The sequence below is a fragment of the Trifolium pratense genome, linkage group LG4, assembly GCF_020283565.1.
Source record: "Trifolium pratense cultivar HEN17-A07 linkage group LG4, ARS_RC_1.1, whole genome shotgun sequence".
In the NCBI taxonomy this organism is placed as follows: domain Eukaryota; kingdom Viridiplantae; phylum Streptophyta; class Magnoliopsida; order Fabales; family Fabaceae; genus Trifolium; species Trifolium pratense.
The window spans coordinates 21,987,186-22,007,038 of record NC_060062.1 but is presented as its reverse complement, the minus strand read 5'-3'; the positions used below and the strand labels follow the sequence as shown (position 1 = coordinate 22,007,038).

The window sequence follows — 19,853 nt, the reverse complement described above, 5'->3', positions numbered from 1 at the left end:
AAGAAAAAATGGAACTCATAAGAAATATTATTTTAAATATGGATGGAACCGCACTGATTGTTATATCAAATAAGTTATTGACTTCTAATTAAGTTTGTAGTCTTTAAAAAACGATCAAATTTTGTAGTCCATTTTTTAAAGCTAGTTGAATGAATGAGATGCACCATGCTTTTAAAGCTAAAAAAATTATCAATAATCGCAATGTTTTTTAAAGCTAAAAAGATGTTGCCAATAAAAATTATATCCACACATGAAGATAACATGGACAGTTAATTGGTATCAGACTACGCTTAATAAAAAGTTATCGAAGGACGATAAATGTGTTTCACAAATACATAAAAAGTTATTTGTTTTAAATTTTGATATAGTGAAATAGGTTAGAAAAAAAAAGTCGATAACTTACAATGAATGTAGTGTCATGTTATTCGTGTCCATTATGAAGTTGACAATCTGAATATAGAGGAGGAACATGCATCTCTTCCAGTGGCTGTAAATTTTAAAAAAGAAAATACCACTAACTAGAAAGGGTACTTGTATAAATGGGGACATTGTTTTCCTGTTTTGTTTTTTCTTTTATTATTTTTATCATTGTTTTCAACCCACTCTAATCAAACAACACTTCCATAGATCTCTCTAAATCATACAACACCCACATAAATCTAGTGGAACCCATTTAAATTTTAATTAATTAGAAAACGTTGAGAAGAGTTTTTGACAGTGTTAACATAAGTATCATTTTTATCCTGTCTCATCCTTTGTCTTGTATCCTAAACACTCTTCAAATCAAACATGTACCAATAAATTGATTTTTTCAGCCTTACATTTTTGCATGTGAAACGGATTCAAGTCAAATATATATACTAAGATCTTCCCGACGGTAAAAGTTTGGAATGTTATCAACCAATCTTCTAAGATCTTCAGCATGGCTCTATGGTTACCACGGTAAGCACATGATATTAACATTAAAAAAAAGCTGTACAGAAAAAATAAGGATTATCAAGCTTCTGAATTACTAAGACCTACGTTGTAGTCACACCAGTTCACACAAATGCAGTGAGAGAATTTGACAACAGAGCTGTTGATAGTGAAGGGTTCCGAGAGCCGAGAGGACCAGTTGGACAATATAAACACCTAATAATACATAAACACCCACTTCAAATCAAAACATAAAAAGAAAATATACTTGTCCAAAAATACAATAAAAAGTAGAATGTGTCAACAGTATCAAGTAATTTCAATATGTGTTTCAATGGTTATTAAAAATAGATTGATTTAACATGAAGATGCAAGGTTATCCTGTCGCAATTGAATTTTAATATATATATATATATATATATATATATATATATATATATATATATATATATATATATATATATATATATATATATAAGTTAATAACCATATTAATCAACAACCCTGTCAAAAAAACTTAAGAAATCAACAATAGAAGACTTGAGAGCTGTTTGATTTCAACTATCAAGCCTTGTTTACATGTTGCATTACAATATTGTTTTTTTTTTTGTTTCCTACTTCTAAATATTCACCCCAAGAAACGGTAAAAACAAAAAATCTATTGTTTTCAATATTTATGTTTACTACATGACTTTGAAAATAAAAAATAAAGTGAAAAGGTTTCATTTTATTAATAGTGAAACACAAGAAGAAAAATGTAAACCCACTAAACAGTAAATAATAACTTTTCTTTACAATTAAATAATAACAATTCAGCATTGAACATAAAACTTCATTTGACTAAAATGGTTTATGTTAAATTTTAAAAATGGAACGAATAGGTTCAAAAACAAATTCAGTTTATCTTTTTGCCAGAAAAATTAAGAGTCGGGCCTGTCAAGCACATGAATACAAGTTACTTCTGTTTTTCCTGGCCCCAAAAAAGAGTGGCTAGGATTAATCACAGTTATAAACATCGGAAAGAGAAATATTGAAGTTATAATGTTACCTTATTCAGCATTTTGCGTCTGATCCTGATTAATGAATTCTAGAGCAAGATCCTCAGATATAACATTAACACGGCTGACCCTGTTTTGATGTGTCACTCCATATATCTTGTCGGCAACTTTTACTAGCTCTGGACGGAACGTTGTCGTGATAAATTGAGTGTTTGCTATGTCTGCCAGGCGCCGGATCATATCTATGGAAAGTCAAGGATCTCCAAAGAAACAACAGTATACAAGGAAATCTAGATGTCACTCAGAATATCACAACCATGAACAAATTTTTATCATCACAAGAAGTCCATATAACAGTAATAAATTAATAATAACCAATGCCTTTTACTTTTACCACTGACATGGATCAAATGAAACCTAATATCCTACCATATATCTTGTCAAATATCATTTCTCCAAGTATTTCTCCATTCAAACCATGCGTAGCTATACTAAGTCGGGAAGTGTGTGCTTCTTACAAAAAGATAACATCTCTAATATGCAATACAACATTTTATGAAGTGCAGATGCAGCATGCAGTAAACAGATTACGAAATCCAAGAACAGACATTTGGCATGACAAGATAACATCCAAAATAATGAAATGGATACTTCCTACAGCGGTTCTGTACTGTGGATCCAATGCCGCGTCAATCTCATCAAATAGATAAAACGGCGCTGGATCACATCTCTGTATAGCAAAAATAAGTGTAAGGGCAACAACAGTTTTTTGACCCCCCGACAACTGCTTCATGGACTGTGTTTCCCCTTGTCCAGTAAAAGAGACCTGCAAGGTATAAACATGTCTAGGAATATCAGGTAGTAGGATTACAATCCTTCGGCTTTTTGGAACAATGCAGGAAGAAGCCCACGCCCCCAACCAAAATGTAGTAGAGAGAACACATATGTGGACATTACAATCAGTAAAGGATCATGGAACAGGACACATTTGTTGAATGGTATCAAATTTTACTTTTTATTTGGATGTGCTACCTATTGAATGTAATTCTCTCCAAATGCCCACCAGCAAACAAAAGAACTGAAAATATATCTCTAGACATGAATATTAATATCCTACAAGGTGCCATTTTCTGACTCTAACATTCAAAAACAAAAACCTCATACATTGTGGTACAAACATTACATAAAAATAAGGCTTAATTGCAGTTTTGATCCCCCTATTTTCACTATTTTACAGAATTGGTCCCCCTATTTTAAAATTCGACAGTTTTGGCCCCCTACCACATACTTTGTCTAAAATATGGTGATACAATGTGTTTTAAATTAACTTTATGAAGGATTTTTCTTACAATTTCATCGGTGTTGATATTTTCTCATCATCGGATCGCATCCCGCGTCGTCAAAAATATATCACATTGCCAATTTATAGTTAAAAATTATAATAGGGGGACCAAAACTGTCGAATTTTAAAATAGGGGGACCAAAATTGCAATTAAGCCTAAAAATAAAGAAGCAAAAGTTGAATCCACTTGCCTTCACTTTCACTCCAATGTACTTTTCTACTCTCCCCTCTGGATTTGCTTCCCGAGGGCCATCCTCGTCTTGATCATCATCATCATGATCGCCATCCTGAGGGAAAGGAAATAAAACATAGGCATACCATTGCATGAGTTACAGTAACAAAGATAAAACATCAATTTATCTCTGGCGATTCACAAATTTTGTAGATACATAGAAATAAAGCAATACACAACCACCACATGCAAGCAGGAGCAAGAAAATAGTTTGACATGAAAACATAAAAAAATTAATGTCAACAATATTTTGTCTGAGAATATTAGAATAATTTTAGTATTGATGAGTTTTAATTTTATGTTCATATCACTCCTTATAGGATGTTTTATAGTTATAAATCACCATATTTTTTTATCCAATGCAATCACAAGAACTAATGGGAGAAGCTAAAACATTATTTAATATCCACAAACCTTCTTCTTCATCATAACCAGATGACCATGTCCCCCCTGTACAAGTTCCGAGAATACTTCTCGGAAATGCCTTGCAACACCTTTGAAAGTGCGTTCTATTGATTCATCCTTCCGTTGATCTAGTACTGATATTAGCTCTCTGATTTTCTGCCATTACGTAATTGCAAAAAAAGTCAAACAATTTAAAATGTTGCATACAATACTGCAGCATTGTCATACACTCAAACCCAAGCTTAAAACAAAAATCACATTAATACTACACTTCAGGACATGATACAACAGAAAATGGAAACTGAGAAAATATCGCAAAAAGAGGTTATTCCACAATCCACATGGAGGTGAGTGGTCAACAAGACTGACTTCATGGACACAAAGATGCAACAACATTTACAGCCATGACAAATCAATTGTTCGAAAACCTTTAGATAATAAAGTGCAGAACCAGCAATACCCGATTGGCAAATTTGCCCATCCAAGAATTTTTATATTTTCAGAAACAATTATGAAGGACTTCCTTAACTGAAATGACAGGATACCTCATCTCCTGCATCAAGTTCAGCTTGTCTTTTTTGAAGTTCTTCTCGCTGTTCTGTAAAATTGATGTACTGATCCAGTGCTTTCTTGTTGACATGACTAAACTGTTGCAATTGATCATTGCACCTGTGCAGCATTTTTTGCAAATCTCTAATATTCCTCCGTTTGTAACTATCATGTCCAATTATAAAAGGAAAAGAGTCAACTACAGTGAGCAAAAACCACAGTACAGAGAAAATAGTAAACTATAATGCAGAAACAATAAACTGTAACAACTCTATATCTTGATGAAACATATGCAGAAACAATAAACTGTAACAACTCTATATCTTGATGAAACATATGCAGAAACAATAAACTGTAACAACTCTATGTCTTGATGAAACATTTAAAATATCAACGCAAAGTAATCAAGTTTATAACAAAAAAAAATAAAAATGTATACAGCAAATATTCATAAAAAAATATAAAACACAACCAATATATGGATAAGTAGAAAAAAATCATGTGTAATCACATTTCTGTCTATATAGGTGCAACTGCAAGGATTAGCCGTGCCACATTAAAATGACAATGGATTCAAAAGGAATGTGCTTTTCAGGAAAATATGCCTTTGCAGTCAAAAGGCCTTTTTCTTAGCACAAGGCCTTCTTAAGAAGCATACGCTATCAACTTTGAAGTAAGAATGAAATGTTGCTAATGGAATGTTTACATAGATTAATGACATGTGTAAAGAAAATGGGTTGCTTTAGTGCTTTCTCTATAATTTAACTGTCATTCCATTTCTTTTCAGAATATCATGTCTTTAATTGTATCCCTCTGAGAAAATAAATCTTCTACACACAAAAAAGTAAGAGAAGTAAAAAAAAAGCTGCAAGGCAAGCCTTACGTGTCAAAAGCATCTGATGTCAATGGGCCCAGTTCCCTTATTTTTTTGGTATATTCTTCTTCTTTAGCAGAATATGTATTCTTTTTATTCAGCATCTCCTCTAATTCCTTAGCATCTTCCTCAAGTTTTCTCTCATACTCGCTCTCCAAAGACTGCAGCCAAATAACTTTGTCATTATGGACCAACAACGCATAATCATCAATCAATTTAAAAGAGCAATACCTTCAATTTATTCATGTCATCTTTGATCTTTGCAATTTGCTTGGTTCGGTTATATATACTTTCAGAAACTCCTGAGCAAGAAAATGGGTCAATCAAGGAACATTAATTTGAGCTTCAAGTTATAGATAAAAGACAGTGTTGGCTGGAGTTCTCACTTGTAAGCTGATTTGATGCATCATCAACCAATATTTTAGCATCACTAAGTTCCTGACTCTTCAACTCGGCATCAATCACCATAGAGTCAGCATCAATAGATGAGATCGCAGCCTCCAGCTCTTGTTTTCTTCTCCTGAGATTAGTGGTTAGATTAGTTTCCAGCTCTGCTTTCCGTGCTTCACTCTGCAAAATTTTATGTTAAAATGATGACAAGGGCCCTTTGCACATTATGAACATTAAAATAATCCCGCAATAACCTCAATGCGATCAGTCTTGCAAGCAACAAGCTTCTCTTTAAGATCTTTGATTTCAGGGTTCAAATCTGACAATAGTTTTTTTTCCTCTGGTGTTAAATGATCAATGAGCTCTGTGCCCATCTCAGTTTTTTTCATAGCAATGCTAGCCTTAAGCTGCTCAATCTGAGTCTGGACATCAACAAGTGATTTCTCCTACAAGCAATTTCGGAAAAGATTAAAAGCAATTAGCAGTGAACAAACTCACAAGCAACTACCAATAGAAAGGAAGCTGGTGAGTGATAATTGAGTATAATATGAAAAATCCAATGACACCTTCTTTGCAAGTGCTTTAGAAAATAATGGCTTCTGTTTGTTAGAATTAGCAATGTCCCGCTTAAGCTCTTCTATCTCTGATTTGTTATGAGCACATTGAGCATCAACCTTCTGCTGCTCGGTAACAAGTTCATTAATCTTTTGGTCTATCTGTGAGACCAGTTCAGTGAAAACAAAACCATAGGGGAAAATGGCTTTACGACAAGAAATAACATAGGCATCACAAAATGAATCACAGAACCAATGGATATGTGGTATTTCATGTTACCATGTCATAAACAAATCAGTAACTCTTAAGAAAAAATTTAGCACAAGACAAAAATAATGAATAATCGAAAAGTAAAAGCAATCATCGCCAATGAATGAACAAAGTGTATGAAACCATATAATAGGGTAGAAAAGATATGCAGTATTTCTGTGAAGGCTTATAGAACCAACAAAGGGCAGTAACAAGCAAGTTCTGCCCAACTTTATATGTGATAAAACACTGGTAGAATCTTTTATTTCGTTCACCTCAGCTTGCCACATTTCTAATAAAGCAATTTTATCAAGAAAATGCGCCTTAATTCATAAAAAATATTGATTTAAGACAGCACCATGAATATGTCCTAGATCCCAGAAAAAACCGTAATGAAATTCTTGTTTGTAAAAGTTGCAGCTAATCACAGAAAATTATAGACGAACATATCATCTCCCTCTATACATGTTAAAAATTGTATTACCCCTATAACATAACCGGAAAAATTCAAAAGCAAAAAGAAAATGATTGTTGGGTACACATCACCAAATGGTTTCTCCTCTCACCTTAGAGCTATTTCTTTCAAACATTTGAAGGTAAAGAATGGTTTCTCCTCAGATTTACTTTTATTTGTTCCTTTCATTATATTTTTTTATTTTTTATAAAGAATGAGTTCTTACCTAAAAAATGGAAAATGTACAAAGTGCTTATGTACCAACATTAAAGGATATCTTGTATCTCATATTTAACTTTCTCCAATTGCTCCTCTTTAATGTGAATACTGTCAGCATTCTGCTTAATGATATTCATAAACTTCAATCTTGATCGTCTGTGATCATAAAATCCACCGGTCATACTACCTTTTTTGCTTACTTGATCACCTGTAAAGAAACAGACAACAATTTGTCAAGACAAAAAAAAAAATTGACCATCCACACTATGCAGACACATGCAAAGAGTCAGGCAAACCTTCCAGTGTTATGCAGTCCAAACCATCAGTACGAGCTACCTTTGAAGCCACATCCAGATTCTTGCAGATAACTGTTCTAGCAAATACCTAATGGAAATATCATAATTGTTGTCAAGTCACGTCTAAGAGGATGACATCACAGATGTAGACAGAGTAATATTTAGGTTTGAAGTTCTCCTCTTGGAAGGGCATTCCCTTGAAAAGCCTGAAGACTAGGTATAGAATACTACTATGAATCAAACTTGGACACTCTAAATTAATGATGGCTTAAATATGCTTTTAGTCCCCCAAAATAGTGCTCTAAACTTGTTTTATTTCTAATTGCTAAGATTTATTTGCTTTTAAATGTGTCATCCATAATAAGATTGTTAACTTCTCTGCCGACATACCCATTTTTGAACAATTAGAAAATCCGACATTGAAAAGAGATAAGGCCTAAAACGAACTTATTAAGAGAGGCACCGCTCACCTTACAAGCCAGTTACATAACGATGAGTTAGGTCCAATATAATCATCCACGCACAAAGCCAATAGTGATAAGCACACAACAGTTTCCGAGAAAGCGAAAGGGGATTTGTTTATATTTGTGTTATCAAACAATTAAATGAAACTTACAAAACTACCCTTTAGTTAAGTTAAGCTGGTTTAAAATAGTAAAAAAGTTTTTTTGTCCAAATGAAAAGGGGCAAGTTGCTAACATATACCTTCTAATTTTTAAATGGTTGTAAATTTATTTAAGCAAGATATGCATCTCCCTAAAATAATAGAATGCTCAAACCATCAAGAGGAAGAAAATCAGCAATAGCCATGAATTCTTATAATCCCACAAAATCCTTGAGATTCAACTCAATAATTCTATTAATATCAATAATCTAAATAACCAAAAGGAGCCTAAAGAGTATTTATAATCCAAAATATGATAAGCACCCAAGTGCTTGAGGAACCTTCCCTTAAAAACTAGTTGTCAAGGGGAAAGAACCAAACTACCCCACCAAGCATCCCATACTACACATTGTGATCTTAGGCCCCCCATAATATGTAAACCCGTATTAAAATCCAATAAAATTAAATTAAATAGGAAATTGTGACCAGTGGATGTTTACATTAATGTATAACGCCCTTTTCAAAAATGATAATAATGATAATGTATAAAGCCAATGTATATGAAAAAAAATTGGCCCCAATAACATGCAACGCCAATATATAACTTATTATAGATAAACTTTTAAAAATAGAAAACTGTCTCTAAATTAAGAGAAAATCCTAAAACTAATCATAATATCATAATAACCCCTAAATAAAACAATAATCCTTTTATATCACATTGTCCTAACTCAACATGCTGCTCCACTTGCATCAATTTATTATATTATTGATAAGAGTCCCACTTTGGATGAGATATGGTCTAACAATGTGCATGTAAGTTATTGGTGTCCTCACCATACAACCCAGTTTTGTGAGGTCAAGTTAGACTCAAACCCAAATTCTAAGGTGGTATTAGAGTCTATCCAAGATTTGTTGGACCACCTGCTATCAGGTTACTACTATTGTGTCACTCGAGTCAGGCTCCAAATGTCAAGTCTTGGGCGTGAGGGGGACGTGTTAAGAATCCGACATTGAATGAGAATGAGATGTGCCTATAAGTTATGGGTAGTCTCCAGTCTTCACCTTACAAACCAATTTGGTAGGGCTGAGTTGGACTTAACCTAAATTCTAAGAGTTATTATGAAACTAGATAACCATTTTAGAATAAAGATAATTACTACATAACACCTGAAGACACCATGTCATATACCCATATGTAAATAAGGAACAACACTTGAGTAGAAGCTAACCTGACTGAATGCGGGAGTGTAGTCGTGTCTAAAATTCAATTTCTTTAAAAGAGGTATGACATCGGAATTCTGTGGATAAGTGACGCGTGGAGCATTTACTCTGTTAAGTGGAATAAATGTAACACGCCCACCTTTTTGTCGATTAAGATGTTTAATTATCTCGGTTGACTTGTCATCATTTTCAACAACCACGTGAAATAAGCTGTTAAAACAAAATTGTTAAATTAAGACATCAAGCCAAATATGTAAAATTATAAAACCAGTAAAGAGATCAGGCCAATAACAATATTGAGTTGAAAGGAAGAAAATAAAAATACATGCCATGGATGTGCCAAATCTACCCCATCCCCATTTCCAAGAAAAAAAAAAATACACTATGAATGTAACACGTGGTGGAGCATATTTATTCAAAGAATTAAAGGGAGACCTGTTTCCTGCAGTCACTTCAACTGCGGTGAAAAATTTTTCATCACAGTTCAGCAACTCAATAATTGGACCGTGAACTCCAGAAATGTTTTGAGTTTTGCATATCTTCCGAACTGAATTCAACCCTCTTCTAACATCCTGCACATTATAGTAGAGTGTCAAACAAACAAGGTGATGATGTGCATGTGCAATAATGCCAACCTCCCCTCATAATAGGTATATTGCAACTATCGATTGTAAAGATAGTTGTAAAAACACTATAGGAAAAGTCAAGATTATTCATAAATTTTTAGAATGGCATTAATTTACATCTATGAACACGTGTTGTATTAATTCAGACAGTATGTACAAATCATTTAAATTATATACAATAAACAAGCACAGAGTACCTCACACGTAGTGAAAGGTGCAATGCCTCAGAAATACCAGATAAAAAAAAGCTTTTAAGATGGGCTACTCACACCAGGAATTGCATGATCTAGACTCTTTTCAGCCTTCTCAACTTCTGCTCTCAGTTTATCGATTTCAGCAGTAAGTTCATTTTCTTGGTTCCATAAGGACCTATAATATAACAATATCAAAGCATAAGAAATATCTCATTTGACAATTGAAATCAAAAACATACATGTGCATCACACAATCAGACAAGATATACGAACTTCCTCTTATCATGAAGCTTGTCTCTTTCTACTTTATAATCATTAAACCCTTCACGAGACTTGGCAATTTGAGATTCCAAAGTAGTAATATTTGTTCTACGGCTATTGATATTCTCATCACAGCCATGCATTTCATCATTAAGCCGTTCAATTTCTTCCATCAGCTTGTTCTCCTGTGCCGTAAAACAAGAATCAAAAACAAGAAAGAAAGAGAAGTAGGAGAGACCAAAGTTTCTGTAACAGTAAAAGACAATGGTAAGGGCCAAGAGGTATTGACCAGTGTTACAAATCACATATAGTTTAGCACAGCAGCCAACCCCAAAAACACTATAAAATGATAGTGGAAAGCAGGATGACCTTTATTTTGACACTTTTATCCAATATATATCATTTAAACTATATAAATAAATAAATAAAAACTCAACTAGCTGAGGTGGTCACACTACTTTGGTGTTTTAGAATTGCAAAATATTTATAATATCCCAACCAAAAATCCTTGATGAATAATTCTGACGGGATTTTTAGAGTTTTTATATTATTCTGAGGTTTGGAGCTATCTCACTGCAACTGCCGCCTGCCGCTATTTGGACCAGCGGCCGCAACGCCATAGCACACTATTGACTACATTGATTGATCATATCAGGGAATGATACTCAAAGTTCCACTACCTCATAAAATACTCAGTCAACAAAATTTAATATATCAATCAATCTTAATAACACAAGTATCACATGGCTCAACAGCCAATAAGATTTATGAACTTCACATGGGATTTAGGATGTGGGAAAAAATGAAAAGTCTAGGTATATAACCCAATTCTTATTAACTAGTCTACATAAAAACTTCCATTTAGCAGAGTTAGAGATTACTTTTACTAATATGCTTCTTATCATTATAAGAGCAAGTAACAAATTTCAAGTGTCTGGTGGCCAATTGTTAAAAAGCCTCTTTTAAGAAATTGGCAGTAGTTTAGGAGTGTAGCTTTTCACAATCAGAGGCAAAGTAGACTTCAAAAGCAAGAGTTAGATGGCGTCTGCTTTTTGGTTCTTTTTTTTTTTTGGTTCTTTTTGGTTCTTTTTGGTGCTTTTTGGTTCTTAATCAATAATAAGCATAAAACTTTCTGAAAAAGTTCAATTGCATTTCATTGAAACATATATTCCCCAGGGACAATAAACAGCAGCAAGACCAAACTGACCCGCAGTGTCAGGAAACGCAACAATATTGCAATAAAGCAGACAGTGAAGAGAATTATAAATTAGAATAATACATCTTGAATAAAAGTGAAAGTATCTGTGCCTCTGGGAGAAACTGTTATATTTTGGTGGTATTCACACCTTTAGCCAACAATATTATATGGGTTCCTTGATTGAATTTACGGTGATAGATAAGCTTATATGATATTGTTTGTAATAGTAATTGCAAGTTGAAGTCCATTCCAGGGGGGTATCATATCCCCTGATCTTATACTTCTTTCATTCTATTATCAAATAATATTAATCCATTATGCAAAAAAATATATATGCAACGGAACTCAAAGATGTGATTTCTGTTTATTGAGCTAAAATTAATAAAAAATGAGTCAACAGCCTAATGAAAAGCTGATAATTCCATGTGTCAAGGGAAAAACAGTATAATTCAGAATAACTTGTGCCATTAAATGAATTCTTGCCTGTGTTGTGTTTGAAGAGAGCACCCGTTCAAGATCATCAATCTCCTTTTGAAGCCACTTATCACGAGCAGCTTTACTTGAAAATTGTGTTGCACGTCCTTGCTTTTGATAAAGTATACTGAGTTTCTTCTCGCGCTCCATTATTCTAACAATTCATGATTTTGTAAAAAATAAGATTAGAATAAAAATGTTGTACAAATATGTGAAAGATAAATTATATTTATCTAACAAATTAGTACGACAAGTACAACCAAGCATACCGCTTAGTAATGTCTTTTTCTTTCTGAACTAGATCATCATATGAAGGACTTATTTTGTCCAGTTCATTCATTGACTCTTGTATTTCATTCTGAAGTATCTTCAATTGTTTGGCAGCATCTTTCTGAAACCATGTGGGTAAAAGATAAATCATGAACAGAACTACCCCATTCAAAAGAACTAGAACTCATCACATGATATCATCATTAGAATAATACTTTGGCATGGACATTTCCAGAGATCTTCTCTTGCAAGTCTTTGACATCAAGCTCAAGCTCTGTATGCTTCTTTAATGCTGTTGCTCGTTGCTTTTCAATAACTTCTTTTTCTTTGATAAAGTTTTGATGTTCCTTTGTTATATCTTTCAACTTATTTTCCAAATCTTTGGATTTCTCCTGGGCATCAAGAACCTCATTATACTTCTTAGCTGATATTTCAGAAACCCTGGTCCGAGCTGCTTCTATCTAAAACAAGGAAGCAGTCATTTACCTTCAGGCATCAGAAATCCAATATAGTAAAACCAGAATTAAAAATGTCTAGAAGAGTATAGCAATATAAATTTGACATCCTAATTTTTTATTAATCTATAAAGACCAACAACAAAAATTTAGTGTGCAGAATTATAAACTGCAAATAATTGCATTGAATATTTCAGAGCATTTTACAAAGTTCATAGTAGGGATAAAAGGAGTCGCGGATGTTAGGCTGATTGGGAATGAACGGGGATGAAATAGAGATGAGACAATTAAAGAGAGAAAAGGAGGAGTGACAGAGTAGACGGCCAAAAGACAAAGGAGCAGACGATTTCGGTATGAATGAGGTGGAAGACTTGCCCTAAATCTTGCTCTGAGAAACAAATGTTTTTAGTAGTCTGCTCTCTCTGAAACATAACAAAATTAGAGATGTCAACTAAGTTGGTAGATCATTAATTTGATATTACTATAATGGCAAGTGCATTTTACTCTCTACATGAACTAGCTCCAGTGTTGTCAAATGCCAGCCATGGCCATTTGCACTGGCGGATTTCTTCACAACCGTTATCGCCAATTTGTGAAGGATGGCAGCACAATTTGTGAAGGATGGCAGCACCATGGCCTTTATAGCAGAAGCGGAAGCTTAAAAGGTTGGATGTATGGACTTCGGCCAGGGTCTGCCATCCCTATTGATAGCATTGTTTCGCTTCTACTTTTACCAAGGCCATTACTTTCCTCTGCCATTCAGGAAAATTGAAGACAGACCAGTCTACAGCACCCCTTAGAAAGTTTATATCCAAATAAAAAAGGAATTACTGGTGACAGTTATGTGTATGGATGGCAGTTATTTTATGAAGCGGCTAGGACAGTTATTTTTATTAGACAGATAGATGTTAGGACAGTTATGTGTGTTTCATTTCTATAAATGTGGAAACATTTTTATATAGATAACCTCTGCAAGTTTTAGCTGAGCATCTTGAACTTCTTTGTTAAATATGGCATATTCCAAGGATTTTCTCTGCTTGTCAAGCTGCTGGTATTTTCTAAGTTCCTCTTTCTCCTCATCTAGTTCCTTCAACCTCTCGTCTAAATACTGTACAACTTGGATAATTTGTTTTCTTTTGTTACCTGTCTCACAGTAAAACACATGATAATAACATCTATAACATGAAAATAAACATAAAAAATCATAAATTAAAAAAAAAATGTTGGAAAGACTTGCCTGTATCCTGCATTATTTTCAAACTTTCACGACGCCTCTCCTCATAAACTCTAGTACCACCTATTTCCTTCAGTAAATCCAATCGCTCAGAGTCTTTCATCAAGGTTAGGGATGCTATCTAGGCAAGAGCAAGAAATGAGCAAGTTTAGTCATTACTTCAAAGTTTATCAACATAACAATTTAAAACACCGAACCATAGCACCATCGGCATCCACCAATACCTTTCCTTGTTGTACAACATAATATGGATTTGAGCGAGAGAACCCAGCACTTTCCAGTAAATTCATCACTTCAGTTTTTCTGCAAATTATTTAACATCTTTCTTTAGGATATAGGGTAAATAAATACTCAAATAACCAAAGAGCATAAGAAAAAATGTCAATTTTATATAAATATGAATGTATAGTACGTGCTCTATGACTTAATCTATTACACTCACGTTATGTGTTTTCCATCTAGAAAATATTCATCCTTTTTCATACCGATCGTCCGACGTAAGTGCACTTCCTCCTTGTCAACCTATTCACCAACACAAATAGATACCAAGAAGAAGTACATGAGCAGATTTTGCAAATAAGTGGTTATCAAAGATAAAGAACTTGAATAATAAAAAAAGAAAAAAGAGAGATATTGGGGAACAATGTAAAAAGTACATTGCCAAGCACCGATCAAGACATTTTGCAGACAACTTAGATAAAAGGATATTTAATATAAAGCAAGTTCTGAACAAATGAAATTGTATCAGAAACTTTTATAAAAACTTTGACTAACCCAGGAGAACCATATCATTAATCAAATTACAAAACATACATAAGTGATTTTTTTTTTTTTTTAATAATGTAATTAAAGCAAACGAACTTCATAAAAGTGGAACATAATCCTCCTTGTCTATTAATAGAAATGAAACTATTATTTTCAAAATATTACCGGGATACGATTGTCTGAATTATCAAACACAATCTCCACAAATGCAGATAAAACTGAGTGTCCAGCCCCTTCCTGTAAAGAGAAAAATACATTTGAGCATTGTCAAATTCTACAATTGATTAGTCCTGGGTAGGAAACAGAAGCATAAATATATAAAAGGAGGTATGAATTGTGCCATACATGGAGCAGTGCCTGCCTATCCTCATTGCGTAGGTTTTGAAAGAGATCACTCAACACAAAACGAATGGCTAGATACAAAAGACAAGGGGGAAATGGGTATCAAATTCAAGATGAGTGATCCAGTTTCAGCTACTTCAAAAAGAATAAAACTTAGTCACGTAATAAGTACAGCGGCACAGGAAATGGCAATTTTCTTACCATGGAAAAAATTTGTTTTGCCAGATCCATTAGCACCAACTGCAAAAAAAATGAGCAAACAGATATTATTGATGTTACTAAGAAATACAATTGAGGCACGTTAATTTGACCTAAACAGGAAAGATGCAAAATGACATTTTGAAACAAGTTCACAATAAATTAGATGAAATAAACAAAAGGAAGAATCATCAGAGTATAAAGTAGTAATGAAAATGAAGAGAATGTAGTGAACAAAGAATGTACTTTCCAAATAGGATTATTTTTCGCTAGCCACCCTCACAGAAATAGTTTAGCTAGTAAATCTTCTTTTAGTAAACCCTACTCTCACTCTTCTTCCAAACAGAATTACTTTCAGTAGCCCCAATTAGGTAATGCAATCAAAGCTTTGTTCCAAAGGGCAGTCTTGCCTTTGGATTTTGGATAATAATATTCGTTAGAATAAAAAACATATGGCTTACTCCAGAATTACAATCTTAATAAAGCACTTTCTGATAAAGATTTAGCCATGCACTTCTCAACCAATACTCCAGAATTACAATCTTAATAAAGCAGTCTCTAATACTAGTGATCGTTCCTACATTGTTTTGATACTATATCTACATAAAGCAGCTCTCCAAAGCCATTGCAGAATTTATGGCAATGCTTTATGGAAATGTGCAGGGAAATGTGCAGATTTTGTGGCTACGCAGTGTTATGGTTGGAGATAAATAACAACTGCTGCACCTTATATGGGATAGATATGTGTTTTTATTTTTTAACTTCTTCATGGTGTTAAGATAGTGGATTGTTTAAGACATATTCCTTGGTTAAACAAAGGAATTGGCAGGCTATTATTTTGTAATGAGTATTTCTGTTTCTTGAGACAAAGGAATAAGCCGTATGTTCTTGAGCCAATACCATACTGTCAACATTTGTGCTTCTCTTCCTTTTTAGAAAAATTCCCTTTCATCTTTAAAAAGAAAAAGAATTATAGAATAGATCATAGCATAGGAAAGAGTTTCCATTTTACAAAGAGTAATACTATATGTATATCTATATGCAACTGTTTAAAAAATATATATACAAACTATGCCGACAAACATCATCCATAAGTATCAAAAAAACTAATAGGTTTCTACAAGCTATGATGTACACAAACAGAACTTGACTAAATCCATTTCACATTGTATCAACTTGATACTTTACATGTCATGAATAAAATGCCCAAATCGTGCATTCCAAAGGACTATGCTGAATCAATAGAAGAAATCATCTAAAAGCTTTTCAATAAAACTATTACCAACACAATTAACTTTAGGACTAAAATCCTCTGTGGCAATTTGCTCTCGGTAACTCTTAAAACCTTCAATCACAACCTTAAAAAAAAATACACAAGTACATCAGGAGTCCATTTAGCAAAAAACCAACTCCAAAAAGCAACAATATAAAGGATATCAAAGAAGAAAAAAGTTGAAATACGAAAAAAAATAACTTAACCAAATGTTATAGTATTAAAGAAGTAAATGCAAATTAAAAAAAAAAATGTATTAAAGCACTTCAAAACTAATTACCTGCTTAATGAACATGTTGAAGCTATCATAACCAAACCTACAAAAGCAAACAAAAAAACTTCCATAAGCATAATATAATCCAAAATATTACATGTGCTTTCTCGAACAAAGCAGCAGTATATATGTGAAAACTCTCAATTCAAAAATTCACAATAGAAGTCAAAAATCACATCCTTCATGATATACAAATATAGTAGCATATATTCACAGAATCAGTTAAGCAATAGCAAACTCATAAACTACACGGAAGTAGTTTTGGTGGTAAAAGCAGAATACGACGAAAAATCATGCTCAAAACAACAGAAGGAAGTGTTCCTTCACGAATCAGCATATATTCACAGAATCTGTGAAGCAGTAGTCAGCTCATATACGACACAGAAGTAATTTTGGAGGTAAGATCAGAAAACGACCAAAAATCATGCTCAAAACAACGGAACAAAGTGTTCCTTCACGAATCAGCATTTATTCACAGGATCCGTGAAGCCATAGTAAACTCATAAACGTCGCAGAAGTAATTTTGGCAGTAAAGTCCAAAAACAATGAAATGGCATGCTCAAAACAACGGAATAAAGTTTTCCTCCACGAATCAGCATATATTCACAGAATCAGTCAAGCAGTGGTCAACTCAAAAACGACACGGAAGTAATTTTGGCCGTAAGATCATAAAATCATGCTCAAAACAACGGAAATAAGTGTTCCTTCACCAATTAACAACAGAATTAGAAAACTCAACATTCAGAAGGCCACTATAACATCAGAATCAAAACTGCCAATAGAATTCAAAAATCACTTTCTTCATGATATACACATATAGCAGCATATTCACAGAATCAGTAAAGCAATAGTAAACTCATAAACGACGCAGATGCAATTTTGGCGGTAAAATCAGAAAACGATGAAAATAATACTCACAACAACAGAACGAAGTGTTACTTCACGATTCAGCATATATTCACAGAATCAGTGAAGCAAAAGTAAACTCATAAACAACGCAGAAGTAAATTTGGCGGTAAAATCAGAACACTATGAAAAATCGTGGTGGAAACAACGGAACAAAGTTTTACTTCACGATCTAGCTTCAAAATCAAGTAGCAGGGCAAGAAATTCAAGTCAAAACCGTTTCCAAAATCGTTTTAGGGTTTCAAACGGTTTTCGTGGAAAATGAGAATAAAAAATGCTATAAAGAAATTACGAGAGAGAGAAGAGTGAACGTGTTAAGGAGTGAAAGCGATGAACGGAATTGATCTCGGAGATGAAGAGAAAACGTTACCTGAGAGAGTTCAGTTGGAGAATGGAGTAGCCAAGTTGAAAATGGTGCTTTTCTGGTTTTTATTTTTGTATATTAGCGTGTTTTGGGGGTGCGAAGGATAAGCCGTGCGCTACAGCTGTGGAATTTAGTGTGAAGTGATTTGGGTGACGTGGAGGGAATGGGAAAAAAGAAGCGCCAAATATTTAGGGAAATTTTTTGTTTTTTGACAGAGGGAATTGTTTTTGTTTCCCTTTTGTTAGTGTAGGAAAAAGATAGACTAACGTCGGTCGATCTTCTTTCGGCTAAGAGAGATGTGTTGGTATTGAATGAAGCCCCGTATTGGACAGAAAGTGTAGAACCTTCTATAATTAAAAGATGTGAGAGAAAGCCCTCTGGTCGAGAAAGATAACAGAAGGTTGAATGCTTGTAAAGTCCGTTAGTGGTGGGTATGTTTAGTCAGTTAGTTGATGACTAGCGCTCCTGCATGTAGTGCTTTGGGGTGTCAAAAAAGGAAGAAAAAAAAAATAGTTACTTGTGTGTAAAAAAGAAATAGTTACTTGCAACACAAAAATTGTATAAGAGTGCATCTAATTTTTTTTCTTTGTTGAATACAATTTTATCATGTGTCAAAATTTAGTCTCTCAATGATACTATAATTACGAAGTACATTGGTGTCAGTGGTAAAGTTAACATTATTTTATCTAAATTGTGATCACTAAATTAGACCGCATTATAATTTACGTTTGTGTAGGTGCTAACATCAGTATTATCTTAGCTAAATTCAGTCACATAATCATATATGATTATATTGATAACACTGAGATTAATAATATCTTATCTAAATCTCAATTTATAGTTCATCAACACCTCGAGGTTATGGAGAATAGTTTATACCATAACTTCTTGATTCCTTTCTTATGTGTTTTGTTAATTGTGATTACTAGCAAGAATATCATATTATTGTATATGATATTATTGTTTATCTCTGGGTATCAGGAAAATTACCACATCGAAGAAGCCGATATCCAATGTTATTCTTGTAGCTTTTATGAACAATACAATAAACAAACCTCAATATCCGATGATATCTGACACAATAGATTTAATTTTGACTATTCAATATACAATAATATTTTTTTACTAATCATTCTTCTGAAATTTTAATTGTAGGTTGCAACCACAATGTGCTATTTACTACATGATTTATTATATACTAGTAATTATTTAACAAAGGAGAGTGTAAGTTTAGTCATTGAGATGAACATGTTATAACGTACGTACAAATATAACACAAATCGGTACTCTATTTTTTTTTCATTCTTATCTCTCTCCGTGCGTTGAACAACACTCTTACCTTGTAAAAAGACTCAACTCTCAAAACAACACTCTTACTTACTCGGCCATTAGCAAAAATTTCAAAGACTAAACTCACAAGCGCTCTTACCTTTTACTACTAAGCAAAAATTCGTAAGAGATCCAAAGTTGTGGTAACCGGTAAGTTTCTTTAATTTATTTCTACTACTTTTTACTGCTCTCTTATTTTCCAAACCATGAAAATTGTTTTCATTTTTTCAATTTTCATTTTTTTATCACTTTAACAAAATCAGAAAATCCTCCTGTCTCCTTTAATTATTCCACTTTTAACGAAAACATAACAAAAAATGACATTTCTTTGTTTGATGATGCAACACTAAACAATGGAAATATCTGGTTAACAAAGTTTGGACA

The 19,853-nt window shown here is 33.4% G+C and overlaps 1 protein-coding gene across 4 annotated transcripts; it reads right to left on the bottom strand.

Moving 5' to 3' along the window:
• Positions 1–708: 708 nt before the first annotated feature.
• Positions 709–18,258, bottom strand: LOC123921940 (structural maintenance of chromosomes protein 3-like). Of its 4 annotated transcripts, none has more exons than XM_045974679.1 (30): positions 18,147–18,258; positions 16,877–16,913; positions 16,606–16,681; positions 15,327–15,365; positions 15,129–15,196; positions 14,949–15,020; positions 14,461–14,540; positions 14,243–14,321; positions 14,022–14,139; positions 13,752–13,927; positions 12,545–12,790; positions 12,329–12,450; positions 12,069–12,213; positions 10,400–10,572; positions 10,202–10,301; positions 9,742–9,878; positions 9,315–9,516; positions 7,479–7,566; positions 7,241–7,390; positions 6,272–6,423; positions 5,960–6,151; positions 5,702–5,885; positions 5,547–5,617; positions 5,325–5,476; positions 4,438–4,606; positions 3,902–4,048; positions 3,447–3,542; positions 2,565–2,739; positions 1,964–2,155; positions 709–1,131 (listed from the first exon to the last, which is right to left on the bottom strand). In XM_045974679.1, the coding sequence occupies exons 2-29, from the start codon at positions 16,889–16,891 to the stop codon at positions 1,965–1,967; spliced, it is 3,615 nt and encodes a 1,204-aa protein (XP_045830635.1). In that variant the 5' UTR covers positions 16,892–16,913; positions 18,147–18,258; the 3' UTR covers positions 709–1,131; position 1,964. The 4 variants fall into 4 exon arrangements, with proteins under 4 accessions (XP_045830635.1, XP_045830636.1, XP_045830638.1 ...); XM_045974680.1 differs by having other exon boundaries at positions 709–973; XM_045974682.1 differs by lacking the exon at positions 709–1,131 and adding an exon at positions 1,862–1,885.
• Between the last annotated feature and the right edge of the window lie 1,595 nt (positions 18,259–19,853).